This window comes from Urocitellus parryii, chromosome 1 (assembly GCF_045843805.1).
Source record: "Urocitellus parryii isolate mUroPar1 chromosome 1, mUroPar1.hap1, whole genome shotgun sequence".
In the NCBI taxonomy this organism is placed as follows: domain Eukaryota; kingdom Metazoa; phylum Chordata; class Mammalia; order Rodentia; family Sciuridae; genus Urocitellus; species Urocitellus parryii.
In genome coordinates this window covers 180095228-180112350 of record NC_135531.1, presented here as the reverse complement: position 1 = coordinate 180112350, position 17123 = coordinate 180095228, and the positions used below count along the sequence as shown (strand labels likewise).

Below are 17123 nucleotides of genomic sequence, written 5' to 3'. Positions count from 1 at the left end.
CATAGAATTTGGAGGGAAATGGATGGCATTAGAGCAGATTATGCTAAGTGAAGCTAGTCAATCTTTAAAAAACAAATACCAAATGACTCCTTTGATATAAGGGGAGTAAACAAGGATAGGGTAGGGACGAAGAGCTTGAGAAGAAGATTTACATTAAACAGGGATGAGAGGTGGGAGGGAAAGGGAGTGAGAAGGGAAATCGCATGGAAATGGAAGGCGATCCTCAGGGTTATACAAAATGACATATAAGAGGAAAGGAGGGGTAAGACAAGACAATACAAATGGAAGAAATGATTTACAGTAGAAGGGGTAGAGAGAGAAAAGGGGAGGGGAGGGGAGGGGAGGGGAGGGGGGATAGTAGAGAATGGGACAGACAGCAGAATACATCAGACACTAGAAAGGCAATATGTCAATCAATGGAAGGGTAACTGATGTGATACAGCAATCTGTATACGGGGTAAAAGTGGGAGTTCATAACCTACTTGAATCAAACCGTGTAATATGATGTATTAAGAACTATGTAATGTTTTGAACGACCAATAAAAAAAAACAATCTCAGATGATATCTACTGAATCACTGTTACACAAGGTAAGGATTTGGTGCATGTATATGAATGCCTCATAAAAGCTTCTTTCCAATTTTAAACAGCACATTGCTCTTTTTTTTTTTAAGAGAGAGAGAGAATTTTTTTTTTTTTTTTTTTTTAGTTTTTGGTGGACACAACATCTTTATTTTACTTTTATGTGGTGCTGAGGATCAAACCCAGCGCCCTGGGCATGCCTGGCGAGTGTGCTACCCCTTGAGCCACTTCCCCAGCCCAGCAGCACATTGCTCTTTTAGTAACTTACCTTTGTGACTTGACATGACATGCTTTGGTACTTTTTCTGCAGTGCTGGCTGGGAATCAAACCCAAGGCCTCCCATATGCTAGCCAGGTGCTCCTCCAATGACCTATCCTCCCAGTTTACCCCTATTTCTTCAGTATTTACCCCTATTTTCATGTGAGTGTTTCCACTAAAAATGAACACATTATCATTCCCATGCTTTCCTGTACCTTTTCTCTGCAAGGCCAAGTAGAGGCTCAGATTATAATTTTTTTTGTGTGTGTGTGTGTGTGTGTGAAGGTTTAATATCTTGCTAGAGTTAACAGCTTTTTCCTAGGATGTGCGATGTCCCTGGGTTTGACCTCCAGTACCACAAAAACAAAAAACAGTTCAATATCAATATCATGGCCTGTGGTTCACTGATGGAGAAGAGTTCTAGTATCCAGGGTAAATAGATTCTATTTTAAAAATTTCCATCAACTCTTAAAAAATCACATGAAATTTTAATTTGGTTTCCTAGTTCAAACATATGGATTTTTAGTTGTTTTTTTTTCCTGCCTGGAGTTTATAATTGCCTTTTGTTTTTCTTGAATAATATGCCTTTATAAAATCTGTGTGTGTTTCCATTCTCTTAACTGCACCAGTTGAGTGTGGAGTCTCCCTTTCCTAGATACCTCTTTACCAGAGCCTCCTCTAGGCTCCTTGCCTATGTGCATCACAAGTCTTTATATAATGCTTTACTGGTTGTTACCAGTATTTCTTTCTCTTTTTGTCTCTTTTCTTTCTTTTTTTTTTGGGGGGGGGGTTCTCATACTTTCTTTTGCTGCTGTATTGATGTATAATTTCCATATAATAAATCACACATATTTCAATATACAATTTGGTGTGTTTTGACTTAAATTACGCCTTCAAAACCCCATTCCACCATACAAATAATAAACATTTCTACTCTCCCAGATGTATCTCATGCCTTTTGTCATCTCTTCATCCCCATATCTTGTCCCTTTATACCTGTCCACCTAATCCATCATCAGGCAGCCAGTAATCTGCTCTCTGTTTCTATGAATTACTTTAGATGTTCTGGACTTTAATATAAATGGAACAATGCAGTATGTGCTCTTTTTATCTGACTTCTTTTACAAGCATGACCATTTTGAGAATCATATATGTTTTTACATTATCAAGAAGAGTTCATTCTTTTCCATTACTCAAATGTATTCCATTGTACGTTTATACCACAATTTGTTTATCCACTAACCTGCTGTTAGGCAACCCCCACCCCCATGCACATACTTTTGGCAACATATGAAGCTGCCATGAATATTCTTGCATAAGTCTCATGCCTCCATTTATCTTGGATAAATACTCAGGAGTAGAATGGCTAGATCATATGGTCCCTGCATGTTTGCTAACTTTGTAAGAAACTGTCAAACTGTTTCTACTATAGATGTACCCTTTAAACTCCCACCTGCAGTCTTTTTAATTTTAGATCATATTATAACAGAGGTATCTCATTGTAGGTTTAATTTGCACTTGGCTAATGATCCATTATCTTGTGCATCTTTTTAAGTGCATAATTTGTAAATCTTTTTTGGTGAAATGTCTGTTCAAGTCTTTGACCCATTTTAAACTTGGAATGTTTGTTTTCTTATTATTGAGTTCTGAGAGTTCTTTTAAAGATGTTTTATTTTATTTGGTGAGAGTACATAGCTCAAGATCTCCTCTCAACAAATTTTTAAACATTCATTATTGTTGACTGTAAGTATGACATTGTACAGCAGATGGCTAGACTTTAATAATCTTCCTTGACTAAAACTTGATGCCTGTTAATGTGTAACTTTCCATTTCCTCTCCCCTTCATATCTGACAAACATTCTACTCTTTAATTCTCAGTCTGATTACAGATGTTCCTTGATTTACTATGAGATTACATCCTGATAAACCCATTGTAAGCCCAAGGATAAGTATGGTAAGTAAAAAACACTGTATTGTACCTAACCTACTGAACAGCCTGGCTTAGCAACACAGTATGTTAGAGGGCATTGTTTCCCCTCCTGATCTCAGGGATGACTGGGAACAGTGACTCACTGCCACTGCCCAACGTCACAAATATACCACATATTGCTATACTGGAGAAAAAAATCACAATTCAAAATTCAAAGTGCAGTTCTTTCTGAATACATATCACTGTTGCACCAACTTAAAGTAAAAAATCATTACTGAACCATCATAAATTGGGGACCATCTATATTTTAGATTCCTCATCTAAGTAGAACCATGCAGGCTTTGTCTTTCTGTGACTGGCTCATTTCCCTTGGTAGCATGTCCTCCAGGTCTGTTGGTGCATCTTGCAGAATTCCCTCCTTTTTAAAGGCTGAATGGGCATTCCACTGCATAGTTTTATGGTACTTTCCTTATCCATTCATCTGTAGGTGGACATTCACCTCGGTTACTGTGAATAGTAGTGAACATAGGACTGTTAATATCGGTTTGATATCCTGATTTCAACTCTTTTGGACAAATATTCAGAAGTAGGTTGCTGGATCATTCGCAGTTCTAGATTTAATTTTTTGAAGGAACCACATTTTGTTTTCCACAGTGGTACACCAATTTTGAATTCCTACAAACAGTGTGGAAGGGCTCCATTTTCTCCATCTTCTCCAACACTTCTCTCTTGCTGTTTTGGAAAGCGCTTTCCTGACAAGAGGGAACTGATCTCTCATTGTGGCTTTGATCTATTTTCCTAATGATTAGTGACACTGAGTATTTTTTCATACACCTGTTGGCCATCTGTAAGTCTTTTCTGAAGAAGTGTTAATTCAAGTCTTTAACCCATTTTAAAATTGAGTTAGTTTCTATTGAGTTTTTGAAGTTCCTTATATATTTTGGAGAGTAACTGTTTATCAGATATTTTTGCCATTTCATAGGTCATCTTTTTGTTCTGTTGGTTATTTTCTTTGCGAATTTTGAGAGTTCCTAATATATCCTGGATATAAGTCCTTTATCACATATGTGATTTCTCCAAGTTTGTGATTTATAGTTTGTGATTCATATTTTCACTTTTTATTTTTACCTTCATTTTATTTATTTATTTTTACTTGGTGCTAAGGATTGAACCCAGTGCCTCACAGGTGCAAGGAAAGAGCTCTATCACTGAGCCACAGCCACAGCCCTATATTTTCACTTTCTTTCTTTTTTTTTAAACTCTTTTTAAAAAATATTTTTTTTTTAGGTGTAGGTGGACACAACACAATGCCTCTATTTTTATGTGGTGCTGAGAATCGAACCCAGGTCCCGCTGTGCTAGGCGAGCGCTCTACTGCTGAGCCACAAACCCAGCCCTATATTCTCACTTTCTAATAGTGTCTTTAGGAAGAAAAAGTTCTTAATATTGACAAAATTCAGTTAATCCATATTTTTAAAATACATGAATTGTGGTTTTGGTGTTTTTAGCTAATCGCAAAGATTTTCTCTTATGTGTCTTCTAGAACATAATTTTAGGTTTCAAATTTACTTCTAGGATCCATTTTGTGTTTATTTTATAAATTTATAAGTGAAGTTGTCTTATCTTTATTTTATTTTGTTAAATAGATAACCGAATACTCTCATACTGTTTAAGAAGATTAATTTTCTTTAATGAATTGTCTTTGACCTAAATCAGTTGGTCAAATATGTATAAATGAATATATTTCTGGATTCTCTATTCTCTTCCATTGATATATTTGCTTATTTTTAAGCTAATATTATTCTGTCTATTGTAGCTTTACAGTAAACTTTGAATTCACGTAGTATAAATTCTTCAGCTTTATTTTTCCAAAATCATTCCAAATATATCTGAATTTCCACTTAAATTTTAGAGTAAGCCTGTTAATTTATTTAAAAAAATAGGATTTCTGTTGCTTGGGATTGTGTTGCACTTTCAGATTTGTTTAGAAAGAATTGATATCTTAACAATATTAAATTTTCTCATCTACCAACATGGCATGTGTCTCTATTTATTTAGGTTTCCTTTGATTCCCTTAGCAATGTTGTACAATATTTAGCATATCAGTCTTAATATATTTTTGTCAGATTTAACCTGAAATGTTTTATATTTTTAATGCTATCTTTTAGTATTATAAATTTAAAATTTTAATTTTATATAGTTTATTTTTAATGTATAGAAACATACTTGATCTTCATATGGTGATCCTACATTCTACAATATTGCTAAATTTGCTTTTGGTTTTAGTAGATTTTTTTGATGAATTACATTGTATTTTCTAATAGCCAGTAATTTTGTTTATGCATAAAAAGAGTTTTACATCTTCCTTCCAAATCTGGGTGTATTTTATTTCTTTTTCTTGCCTGGTTATATTGGCACAGTTCTTAAACAGAATTCTTGAGAGCAGACACCTTTATCTTATTCCTGATCTTAGGGGGAAGACATTTAGTCATTTACTATTTGGTTTGATGTTAGCTCTTGGTGTTTTAGCAAATGTTCTTTATCAGGTTGAGAAAGTTCCCTTTATCCCTTACTCACTGAGATTATTTATCAGGAATTGATATATTGTTTTTCTGTATTTATTGAGATGACCGTGTCATTTTTGTCACAAACTTTTGATGTCTGTTCATGAAAGATATTGGTTTGTCCTTTTCTCTTTCTGTAATGTCTGTGACTAGCTTTGGTGTCAGAGTGATAGTGGTTTCTAGAATGAGTCCAGGAGTAATTGCTCCTCTTCTGTTTTCTGGAGGAGTGTATGAGTTTGGTATAATTTCTTCTTTAAACATCTAGCAGAATTCTCCTGAAGGCATCTGGTCCTGGAGTTTTCTTTGTGGGAAAGGTTTTTAGCCACAAATTCAGTTTTTTAGTATATACAGAGCTATTTGCACTATTTATATCCTCTTGAAGACTTCACAGCTTGTGCTTCTAAATAAATTTGCACATTTAATTTATTCTTTAAATTTACTGGAATGAAGTTTTTAATAATATTAACATATATATTTTTAAAATATTTACTTTTTGTAGTTGTAGTTGGACACAATAACTTATTTTATTTATTTATATGTGGTGCTGAGGATTGAATCCAGGGCCTTGCACGTGCAAGGTGAGCGTTTTACCACTGAGCCATAACCCCAGCCCCAACATATATTTTTACTATCTATAGTATCTGTAGTGATGTCATCTCATTCCTAATATTGGTATTTGTGTTTTTTTTTCTTTTTTCCTGGTCAGATATGTTAGTGATTTATGCATCTTATTTATCTTTTCAAAGAAACATTTTTCTATTTCATGATTTTTCAATCTGATCCTTATTATTTTTTTTTCCTGCTTAGTTGGGGTTCCTCCTGTTCTTCTTTTCCTAACTTCTTAAAGGGGCAGCTTAGGACATTAATTTGAGAACTTTCTTCTTCCTACTGTACTATATATTACTATAGATTTCCCACAACTTTTTGTTTGTTTTCATTTTAATTCAGTTAAAAATACTTTCTAGTTTCTCCTTTGGCCTATATATTTATATCTCATACAGAAGCAGAAAAGATCAGTAAGCTATTGTCATTAAAATAAATGCTGGACTTGTTAAGAGACAGAAACTCTGATATTCTCCAAATGATAAATAATGATAAACAAGCTCAGATATTGTTTAACACTTGATATTCCAAAGAGAAAAAAATATATATATACTTCCAATTATTCCCTCTGTTTTCTTATAGAGTAATTGCTAAAATAAAGGAATACAGGAAACAAGCCTTTTGCCAATGGTTACTTACAAAAATATAGATCGGATCATATTCTGGGGACATGGATAAGGCCTCAGGTGGTTTCATAGTCAAGATTGAGGACTTTCCAGTGACCTGAGGTGTGGAGTCCTCTTTTGGAAGGATAACGATGGTGGTGACTTCATCCTAAACACAGGAGGAACAAGAAGGGCCAGTTAGTCTTGCTGCTAAGACAAGAAGGAAGAGTGGGAGGAATTCTTGAAGGTGGGGACAGGTTACCTCAGCTCCTTGCTTCAGGGCTCGAGCGAGCTTTTGGGGCTTGTAACTTGTTGAAGACATGTGGACTGAGAATGGCTGATATCCCTTAATTTTGTACAGTTGAGGAACCTGAGGGTGAAAGAAGACAACTGACTGAATATCCTTAAAAGGACCATCTGGTCGGATCTGCTTCTCAACCGCAGCTGTCCGTGGTGAGGGTGAACCAGGCCACCCTGTGGCCGTCCATTATGACAACTGTCAGTTCGGACCAGCACTGGAGAGGTGTCAGGGCCCTGTTCTAGCTCACATCTGTGTCCACGGTTACTTTCTCATACCACAGGACTTAACTACAGAAACACATCAAAATATCTTCATTTTCAAAAACACAAGTGGTCATATGTCTCAAGAAAGGCTGCCTAATTTGTGTCCAGTTCATCTTGTGGTTCTTTTTTTATTTTGTTGGGGGGGACACTAGGGATTAAACTCAGGGGTACTCTACCACTGAGCTACATCCCCAGTGCTCCCCTTCCCTTTAAATTTTGAGACAGGGTCTTGCTGAGGCTGACCTCAAATTTTCAATTCTCCTGCCTCAGCCTCCTGAATCTCTGGGATTCCAGGTATGGGCCACCAGCTGCATCCTGTGTTTTGTCTTGAAGTTTTTAATAGATGTAGCTGAGGGAATTCATGGGAGAAGGTATAACCCCACAGAATAAACACCCTGGTTTCTGTAGCCACATCAGGGAAAAAAAAATCTCCAACATTCTATCAAATAAGAGCAGAAAAATACTCAGTATAATCTAAAATAGACCAGAACTAATAAAATAATACAATTCAAGTTCAAGAATATTTTGTTCACTCCGCATAAAACACCGAAATAATTATGTGACAGATCTGACCTGCAAGTTGAAGAAGGAATAGCTGTGCTTGATTTGAACATCTGAAGGCTTGATTGGGACTAGTCCAAGGCCGTCAGGAGCCTAAAATGGGAAAATAATGGGGGAAGAAAGGAAAGTCAACTCCAAGCAAAAGCAGGTAGGCTTCTATTTCCATCATAATTTGAGATATTAAGTGAAGAGATCTACTCTCAAAGCAGCCTTTCTCAGGACCACAGTTGCCACTTGATCTCTGGGACACAGGGCGGCCCTGCCATCCCCTCTTTGTGTATCTTAGAGTATGTGAATCCTCTTCTCCTCCTGAGTGTCATGGAGGCTGCGACGGATCACCTCGAGCCCCAGCTGTTAGAGTCCTGCTAAGAGTCAGGGCCGGCTCTCCTCATGTGTTGACTTGACTCTGGGTGACAGCACCTTCCCTGGCAGCCTGTCATTGGAGGCAGGGTCAAGGTCCTCTCACCCTAGGCCAGTTCCAGAGTTCCTCACGGCCTCAGCTGAGGCCTCTGCCAAAACCGATGGCAGCCCTACTTCTCCGTCCAGTCCTGTTCCCTGTGCTGGCCTTTCAGAGAGGCTGGCTCCCAGAGTACTTCCTGCCTGCTCATGTGCACAGACACTAGAGAACCTGGAACAGGGCCTGGCAGGCTACAGGAATTCCACAAATACCATCCTTTACCTAGGCTGAGGCACCACCATTCAATCAATATGATGCAATGTCAATATGACATCATTCGCAAGACATTTCCCAATTTCAAAGATGCTACAGGTACAAAAAAAGAATTGACGAGGGGCTGGGACTGTGGCTCAGTGGTAGGGTGCTTGCTTGGCACATGTGAGGCTCTGGGTTCAATTCTCAGTACCACATTAAAAAAATTAATAAATAAAGATATTATGTCTATCTATAACTAAAAAAAATCAATAAAATCCTGTATTTGTGGAATAAATGAATAAATTCTTGTATAGATAGAAATACTGAGCCCTCCATTTTAAAAAAATATTTATTTTTTAGTTGTAGTTGGACACAACACTTTTATTTCACTTGTTTATTTTTTTAATATGGTGCTGAGGATAGAACCCAGGGTCTCGCATGTGCGAGGGGAGCGCTCTACCACTGAGCCACAACCCTGGCCCCTCCATTTTTTTTTTAATCAACCTGAACAGGAGAGATGTCCTAGCAGCACTAACTAAATAACAAAGGAACTATGCAAGCTGTGACCTATTCAAAAAAATGAGGTGGGCTCCATGGCACCATGATGACACCCCAGCACCCTTTTGCTCCATTAGTCATTGAGTGTCAGATAATTTTTATGGTGGGAACATCACAGATTTCATTTTTAATGAATTAAGCAGTAGAATCTGTTAAATCATGTAATTATCAAACTCCGAAAACTTGGAATTTCTAAATTTCATCCAATAATTCTTGGGGAAATTAACCTGAAATATTTTGGGATATGTATACTGGGTTTATTCTTTAAAATTAAAAAGATCATTCTGCACAAGCACTTGCAATAAGGGTCTCAGCACATGCTCTGTTGATGTGAATCTGAGCGACATTTTATGGCTGGTTATGTGACCTTGTGCCTCGTTTCCCCATCTGTGAAACGATAAACCCACCACATAGATTCACTGAAGATCAAATGAGGTCACACCTGAAACACTTAGGTGCAATTTAAGAGTTGATTAATGATTATTTTCATTATAATGCATTATTGTTCCTGTAAAGGGAGGAGAATGGGCTGTCACACCCTGACAGAGGAGGGACAGAGAGAGGGGAAATTCTGAGTCTGATGTGTTAGCTTGACAGATTCTGGGACAAGAATCTTCTTGACCAGGTTGGGCCCAGACTAGGGGCTGCTGTTCTCTTAGCCTCTTATTTATTGTGCGTCAGAAGGTCCAGCTGAGCAGAGCCTGCCTCCCCGGGCCAGGTGGTCCTCTCTGTGCTTATCTGCCCATCTGCTCTTAGGCCTAATTCCAGGGCAGCTGGAATCAGTGTCCATGCCGGGGTCCAGCCTGGGTTACCAGGGAGCTCTGCACAGGCATGCCGGGTGTATCAGGTGTACCAGGAGTTCCAGTACAGGGCTGGTAGCTAGATGGCCTCCAGGGTTCCACTGGTCATAATTTCCTGGGCACAGGTCTCCCCTGGAGGCCTTCTGAGGAGGCAAAGGGGGTAAGGCTGAGATCATGCCTGCCCCCACCCAACAGCCTGATGGTACCCACCAGCTCCTTGTCACCCTGAGGAGGGCTGTAGGATGGGAAGGCAAAGGGCAGCACGTTGTTGGGTGACACCTTAAACCGGCAACTGTGATCGTCCTGAGTGGATCGTGGAAGAAGGTTTCTGGGATGCTTGTCTAGGGGGAAATCAAAACAGTACTTTACTATCCTCAAGGTGTTTTTTTTTTTTTTAGTGAAACTAGCATTTTTAGTTGCATATTTACCACATGCTATTTCAAAAAGGATATTTATGCTTCTATGTATGCATACATAACATCTATTTCCATTGTTAGTTCCCCTCTATTCTTTACTGCAACCCCTTCTTTAACTTTTAAAATTTTTATTTATTTTTTGCTTCAAAAAACTATAATTCTTTAAAAATATTTTATGAATAAACATTAATTATATATGCTAATGGGGTTCAGTGTGTTTTTTTAAAGAGAGAGAGAATTTTTTAAATATATTTTTCAGTTTTCAGTGGACACAACATCTTTATTTTTATGTGGTGCTGAGGATCAAACCCAGTGCCCTGCACATGCCAGGTGAGCGTACTATTGCTTGAGCCACATCCCCAGCCCCATGTGTGTGATAATTTTATCTACGCATATAGCATGCACTTATGAAACCTGGCCTTCCCTTTCTCTCTCTCTGCTCCCCACATATTCCCAATCCTGAGAAATCACTGTTCTACTTTCAGGTCTGCCCCCCAAAACTTTTGTTTTTGTTTTTGTTTGGTACCAGGAATTGAACTCAGGGGCACTCAACCACTGAGCCACATCCCCAGCCCTATTTTGTATTTTATTTAGAGACAGGGTCTCACTGAGTTGCTTAACAGCCTCACTTTTGCTGAGGCTGGCTTTGAACTCAAGATCCTCCTGCCTTGGCCTCCTGAGCTGCTAGGATTACAGGTGTGTGCTACTGTGCCCAGTAAAAAACTCTTAATACTTGATTAAAATATTTCTGATGAATTCAACAAAGAAAAAGATTAAAGAAAAACATTTTTATAGATGTCCATACATGATTTCTGGGTAAATTCCATTTTTTCTTCATTAAAAAAAGAGTTTATTAGAAACTTCAATATCAGAAATAAAAATAATGTAGGAAGCAGCAAAGAATTGATAAGATGCTACAAATGTTTTGGGAAACTAAATATACAACTATCTTGGTGGAGAGGCTGGAGTATGTGGGGCTCTGGCCAGGAAGGGAGGAAGGCTGAGGAGGGGCAGGGCCCGCCTGTGGACCTGCATATGAGCTGTTATGGTTTGGATGTGAGGTGTCCCCACCAAAGCTCCTGTGAATGCAGGAATATTCAGAAGCAAAAAAATTAGATAATGAGAACTGCGACCTGATCAGTCCATTCCAGTTTAAATGTACTGACTCGAAGGTGACTGTAGGTAGGTGGGGCATGGCTGGAGGACATGTGACAACTGAATCAAGACATCAGAGTGGCATGAGGAAGGGACCACCAGCCAGGGGACAGAGGCAGACTCCATGAAGCTTCCAGAAGGAACCAGCTTTTGACAACTGGATTTTAGATGTCTCCAGAACAAAACTGGATTTTAGATCTGTGTTGTTTGAAGCCATTACACTTGTAATGGTTTGTTACAGCAGCAATAGGAAACTAATACATGTGATTTATGAAAAAATATATCTTTGCCATAGCTAATTTCATGATAAAGCAGTCTTGAGCTTCAGGGGTCTTGGTCTCAGCATTGCTATCCTCCACACCATACCTTACCTTGTGCTATTGACTGTCTTGCTTGTATGAGCCTTTTCATTATACTTTCTCTGTCCATTTCACGAAAGGAAATTAGCATATTGAGTAACCGCCGCTCAAACATGATCTTGAATCGGAAAGAACAACAATCTCAGATTATTAATTGATAATACCATATCTGATAGTCAATGTCATTCACTTTTCCCAATCACAATTAAGGGCACAATTCACAGGGAGAGTGGCAAGCTTCCCCGGACTGAGGCCACGGGGACTTCATGGTCTAGTGAATAAGGACTAGCCTGGAAACTAAGAAAGGTATCAGGTTGTCATCTGGTCTTGTCCCACCCGTTTATGAGTCCTGAGTCTACCTTCTTTCTTCTGGATGTAGCTGAGGAGCAATGCTACCAAAGTGGTGTTTGCAGAGTCAGAGGACAAACTTACGTAGTTGATTCTGTAGCCACGGGGTTGGGGACATGGGCAGTGGTCTACACCTGCACCTACATGCCATGTCTACACCACCAAGCTTTGCATCCAGAGTGGTGCTGCTGCAGGGGAGTGTCCCCCGTGCACGGAGGGTTGGCAGAAGGGGTCATTCATTCCATGAGAAGTGCTCCTTTCTCTTCTCCCAAGAACTCTTTCATTTACCAAATAGAAAGTGGATGCTTTGTGCCTGGCTCTGTGCAAGTCCCTGCAGAGACGGGGGGGGAGCAGAGCCGTGGTCATCTCTAAGCTTTGAGGCTTTGCCTCTGGCTGTGTTGGGGAGACCTGTGCTGGTCCAGGTGAGAGGAGCTGGGCTGGGGCCAGCACTAAGGAGAGGGTAAGAAGTCATTCGACTGGAGGGCACCCTGGCTCAGGGACCTGAGAGCGAGCCAGCACTGCGAACACTCCAGCTGCGGGGCTCCCTGCAGAGGGGCTGAGGTTCAGGGGGCACCAGCCTCTTGCTGGTGTGTGGCACTGTCAACAGCTGTGCCTTCCTCCCCCTGAGCGCAGCCTCCACTTTCTCCCCTCCCCCGAGCCTCCTGTGGCCACCTCTGTGCATACACAGAACAGGAACAGCAGGGACTCAGGTTCTCGGGGCTTCGGAGGCTGGTGAGAAGGTGGCCAATGCAAGGAGCATGACCAGTCCAGGCTGAGTCCTGCCTGAAGGACCGCCCGCAGCGGAACTTCCGGAGCCCCTTAGACGTGTTCACTCATTTTCTTCACGGTAACCCAACGGGACAGGTCTTAGTGTCATTCTCAGATGAAGTTCAGATGAGTTCAGATGAGGAAACTAAGACACAGAGGTCATGTCGCTTATCCAAGATCAGAAAGCTCACAAAGTAGCACCAAGAATTAAGTGCAGGCCATCAGGCCCCCAGAGCCTGGGTGTGTGGTTTGGGTTTTGAATGACCCCCACCCCAAGGCCTGTTGCTAATGGCCTCAGCCTGGGGCACTGTGGGAGGTGGTGGAACTGTCAGGAGGTGGGGCCTCCTGTAAGGAAGTAGGTGATGGGGGTGGAGCATTCAGGGGGATATTGGGACTCTGGCCCCTTCTTTTCTCCCAGTTGTCCCAAGATAAGCAGCTCTGCCATGATGTTCTGCCTCAATACAGGCCCAAAGACCTCCATTGAGCCAATCCACCCTGGACTAAAATCTCTGAAATTCTAAGCCAAAATAAACCTTTCCTCTTTATAAGTTGATTATCTCAGGTGTTTTATCACAGCAACAGAAAGTCAACTTACACACCAATTTTTAATCGATGCTGTCCCTTGCTTGAGGTGTGAGTCTGTCCCATAGGGAAGCCACGCTTCAAGGGCAGGGACAAGACTCTCCAGGGAGCCTAAGAAGCAAAGGGCAGCAATGAGAGCTTTAAGTGTCGAAGCTTATAAAGATAGCTTCTTGGAAGACAGGTAGACCTGGGCTGGCCCAAAAGACAGGTGTGGACCTGAGGAGTGGAGATGGGGAGGCATAGAAACACGGGTTCCTAGCTGGGGATAAGCACGGTGTGTCTGGAAGAAGATGAGGACGGTGACAAGGGGAAAGACAGTGGGGAACTGAAGAGGGCCGGCTACAGTCAGATCAGTGGGTCACCCTACACCCTTTATGGGCATTAGGGGTCAGAAGACTTCATTTTATCCTCCAGCAGGAAACCACTAGAGGCCAGAGCTATGCTGGGGGGAAGACCAGCGTGAATAAGGGTTAAACAACAGTAAGATGACACCTTTGAAGGGGAAGCCATAGCCTGATGTCAGAGACAAGATCCTACTGGAATTTTCAGTTGTTCTCCCTGAATAGGACCAAAACCCCATTGTTTTAGTTATATTGACCCAGCAATTCCACTCCTAGGTATGTATAACCAAGAGAATTGAAAACGTGTGTCCACTAACTTCTGCACAAATATTTATAGCAGCATTGTTGGTGATACCCCAAAGGTGAGAACAACTGGATGCCTGTCAATGGATGAATAGGTAAAATCGGCCTATCCAAAAAATGGAATATTATACAGCTATAAAACGGAATGTAATACTGATACAAGCTACAACACCAGTGAACTTGAAAACAGGTAAGTGAAAGAAACCAGATTCAAAAGGTACATACTATATGATTCCAAATAAGTAAAATGTCCAGAAATGGCAAACCCATAGGAATGGAGAGTAGATTGGTGGTTGCTAGGGGCTGGAGGAAGAAGAGAATGGGGAACGACTGGTAATTAGTTCTGAATTCCTTTCTAGGAAATCAGACAGTGATGATGGCTTCCGGACTCTGAATATACTAAAAGCCAACTCAACTAGATATGTTACAAAGGTGATTTTTATAGTATGTGAATTGCATTTCAATTATATTATTATTTTAAAAAGCCCATTGTTTGCCTGGCACAGTGGTGCATGCCCGTAATCCCAGCGACTCAGGAGGCTGAAACAGGAGGATAGTGGGTTCAAAGCCAGCCTCAGCAAAAGCGAGGTGCTAAGTAACTGGGTGAGATGTGACTCAGTGGTTGAGTGCTCCTGAGTTCAATCCCTAGTACCAAAAGAAAATAAAAAAGCCCCTTGTTTGATTACTTTGTGCTGATGACTAAACAAATAAAAATTCCAATCTTGTTCTGGGACTCACCTTGCGTGCTGCTTGTTGAAATCGTTTTTGTGCCCTGAACCTGGTAAACCAATTATTATTATCGAGTGGATCAAAACGAGGCTTATATTCTGGAATATCCTGTAAATATAAAGCATAGGCTCATTTTACATTTAAATTCTAACTCCTGACCTAAGCATTTAATAAAAATGTTTTAGAGTTTGATCCTAAGTTATCATTTATTTGTTCTTTCATTTAGTGGGCATTTGTTAATCACTTGCAGTAGACATAACATTACAGGGAATACTTCTGGAATTGGAGGTCAAAAGAGGAAGACAAGGTTTGGGTTGTGGAATCTGGGAGTCTAGTTAGGGCAACCCAAGCAGACATGTGTGAGTGAGGAAGAAGAAGAAAGTTATACAGAAATCAGTCCTGTGGCAGGGGCTGGCCCTGCATCCAGATGAAGAATAGACCATGAGGTCCCTGGATGGCAAGGAGGACGCTCTGCTCAGCCCTGTGTGCCCAGCACCAACACGGTGCCTGCACGTCCTGGGCACAGTGTGCACAGGCCAGGGAGTGAACAAAGAGGCCCTGGAGTCGCAGGGACACCAGAGCTGCAGGTTCTTGTGTGTGTGTGTGGAGGGGAGGGGGATGGCAAGATGAAAACAGTCTCCAGAAGTGGATCAGCATGACCCTGGCCTGTGCAGTGGGCTGCAGAGGAGCGTCTGGGGGTCGGTGGGGGTGGGGACAGGTGTAGGACAACAGCCACCGGATCAGTCAAAGCGAGCCCTGGAGGTTGGACTTGGGTGGCCTTGTGGAAGAGCTCCTGGCAAGACTCTGGCTAGATTCAATGATGGGGAGAAAAAAAGAGGTAAAAATAATCCAGATGTGGCGACCCCAGTGAAGACAGTGAGGACAGAGAGAGATGGGGTGGTCAGGGAGAGCTGGTTTCCCTGCTGAAGTTGGAGTCTTAACGGAAACTGTCACGGGATGGAGTCAGGTGGCAGGGCTGCTGTCCCCCTTTAACACCTGAGGGCACTAAGGTATCGTAGCTCAGGGGCTTGTCCTGGGTCCCCTCTCTGTCCCAGAGAGAAACCACAACTCCAAGCTTCCACTTCTGGTCTTGCCATCTTCTCACCAAGGAGGGGAACACAGGGAACAGAGGTTAGGGACCCACCTGAGCACCTGCAGAGCCACCTGGAGAGCAAAGAGAAACAAAGAAAGAGAAAGGAAAAGTCGAGATGCGGGAGGAGGAGGAGGCGAGGACACTGTCAGATTCAAGGGACACACGCATCACAGGTCTCAATGCTTTACTTGCAAATGGATGGTTAAAAGCACTCTGAAAATGGAAGTGTCTGAGAAACTATTAGCTCCCTCTTGGTAAAGGAATTTCCATAAAATTTCCCAAGGTTTTCAAAAAATAAGCATTTAAAGAAGGACCAATAATGAGATTCCAAAGAAAGGAAAAATCACTCACCTCTTCTAGTTCGCGAATTAGCCGCTTATGGTTGACTTCTGTGTTGAGTCGCTGAAATTCCTCATTCAGAATAGGATCTCCTCTATTGCTCTGTTTTTTTTTTTAATCATAAAAAATAGCGAAGTTGAAGACAAGGCATAAAACTTTATTTCTCTTTAAAACTCATAGAAACCCATTGGGCAATTGGTGGAACCCACTTGTGGAACCCACTTGTGGAATTCTGTCTGGGTGTAGGGGAGATATCCATAGGTTAAAATGCCCATTATAATCCCAGTTACTGTTTAGACACAGTGAGCTTTTATAGAAGTACAGACCCAAGACCTTAAAAAATATACATATATATCTATATACATATACGTGCGTATATATTTGTGTGTGTGCATATATATATACACATACATACACACACATACATATATGTAAAATTAGGGGTCATGTCTCTGGAAATCATTTCTAAGGCACTTAAAATTCACAGGAAGGATTTTAACTATGAGACTACTGGAGAATGTATAGTATAGATTTCATTAAAAAGAAATGTCTCAGGTTTAAAGCTCCTCTGAATTGATTATTTAAGTGCCAGGTTTTTAACAAAGGCACACAGGGACTCCCCACTTTTGGGTGGTGGAGGCTGGTGGGTATTTCTGGGCTGGACGGGGACTAGTCCCTTCCCTGGAGTAGTGTCCCCAGGCCGCTCTCCTCCCCGACCTGCCTGCTTCCCCTAGGGCCTCTGGACTCTCTTTCCTAATCCCAGGAGCCACAGGTGACTCCAGGGGTGGGCTGGCCAAGCTGGACAGGGTCTGTCCACCCTGTCTCCGTGGAAAGGGGACTGTGCACACTGTGAGTCGTGTTCATTTTTGATTCTCTGTGGGTTCTATTATTTGCTGGTTGGGTAACCTGGCAAACCATATTGGCTCTTAGGTACACCGCTCATGGTTATTTTAAAGGCTTAACTGGAAGAAATTTATCCGTGACATTAACACTTTATTCAAAATTAAAATAGGAG

At 41.1% G+C, this 17123-nt stretch overlaps 1 protein-coding gene across 2 annotated transcripts in view; it reads right to left on the bottom strand.

Annotated features, from left to right (window-relative positions):
* The window catches only part of LOC144254712 (cilia- and flagella-associated protein 221-like), a 93473-nt gene that overhangs the window by 28729 nt on the left and 47621 nt on the right, over nt 1-17123 (bottom strand). The window contains exons 12-18 of one of the 2 annotated variants that reach the window (XM_077798201.1): nt 16121-16210; nt 14686-14784; nt 11606-11723; nt 9886-10016; nt 7678-7758; nt 6803-6910; nt 6575-6709 (exon numbers count right to left, since the gene is read on the bottom strand). In XM_077798201.1, the coding sequence (XP_077654327.1) occupies nt 6575-6709; nt 6803-6910; nt 7678-7758; nt 9886-10016; nt 11606-11723; nt 14686-14784; nt 16121-16210 (762 nt within the window). The remainder of the gene's footprint in view (nt 1-6574; nt 6710-6802; nt 6911-7677; nt 7759-9885; nt 10017-11605; nt 11724-14685; nt 14785-16120; nt 16211-17123) is intronic. The other variant, XM_077798202.1, reaches the window with a different exon arrangement.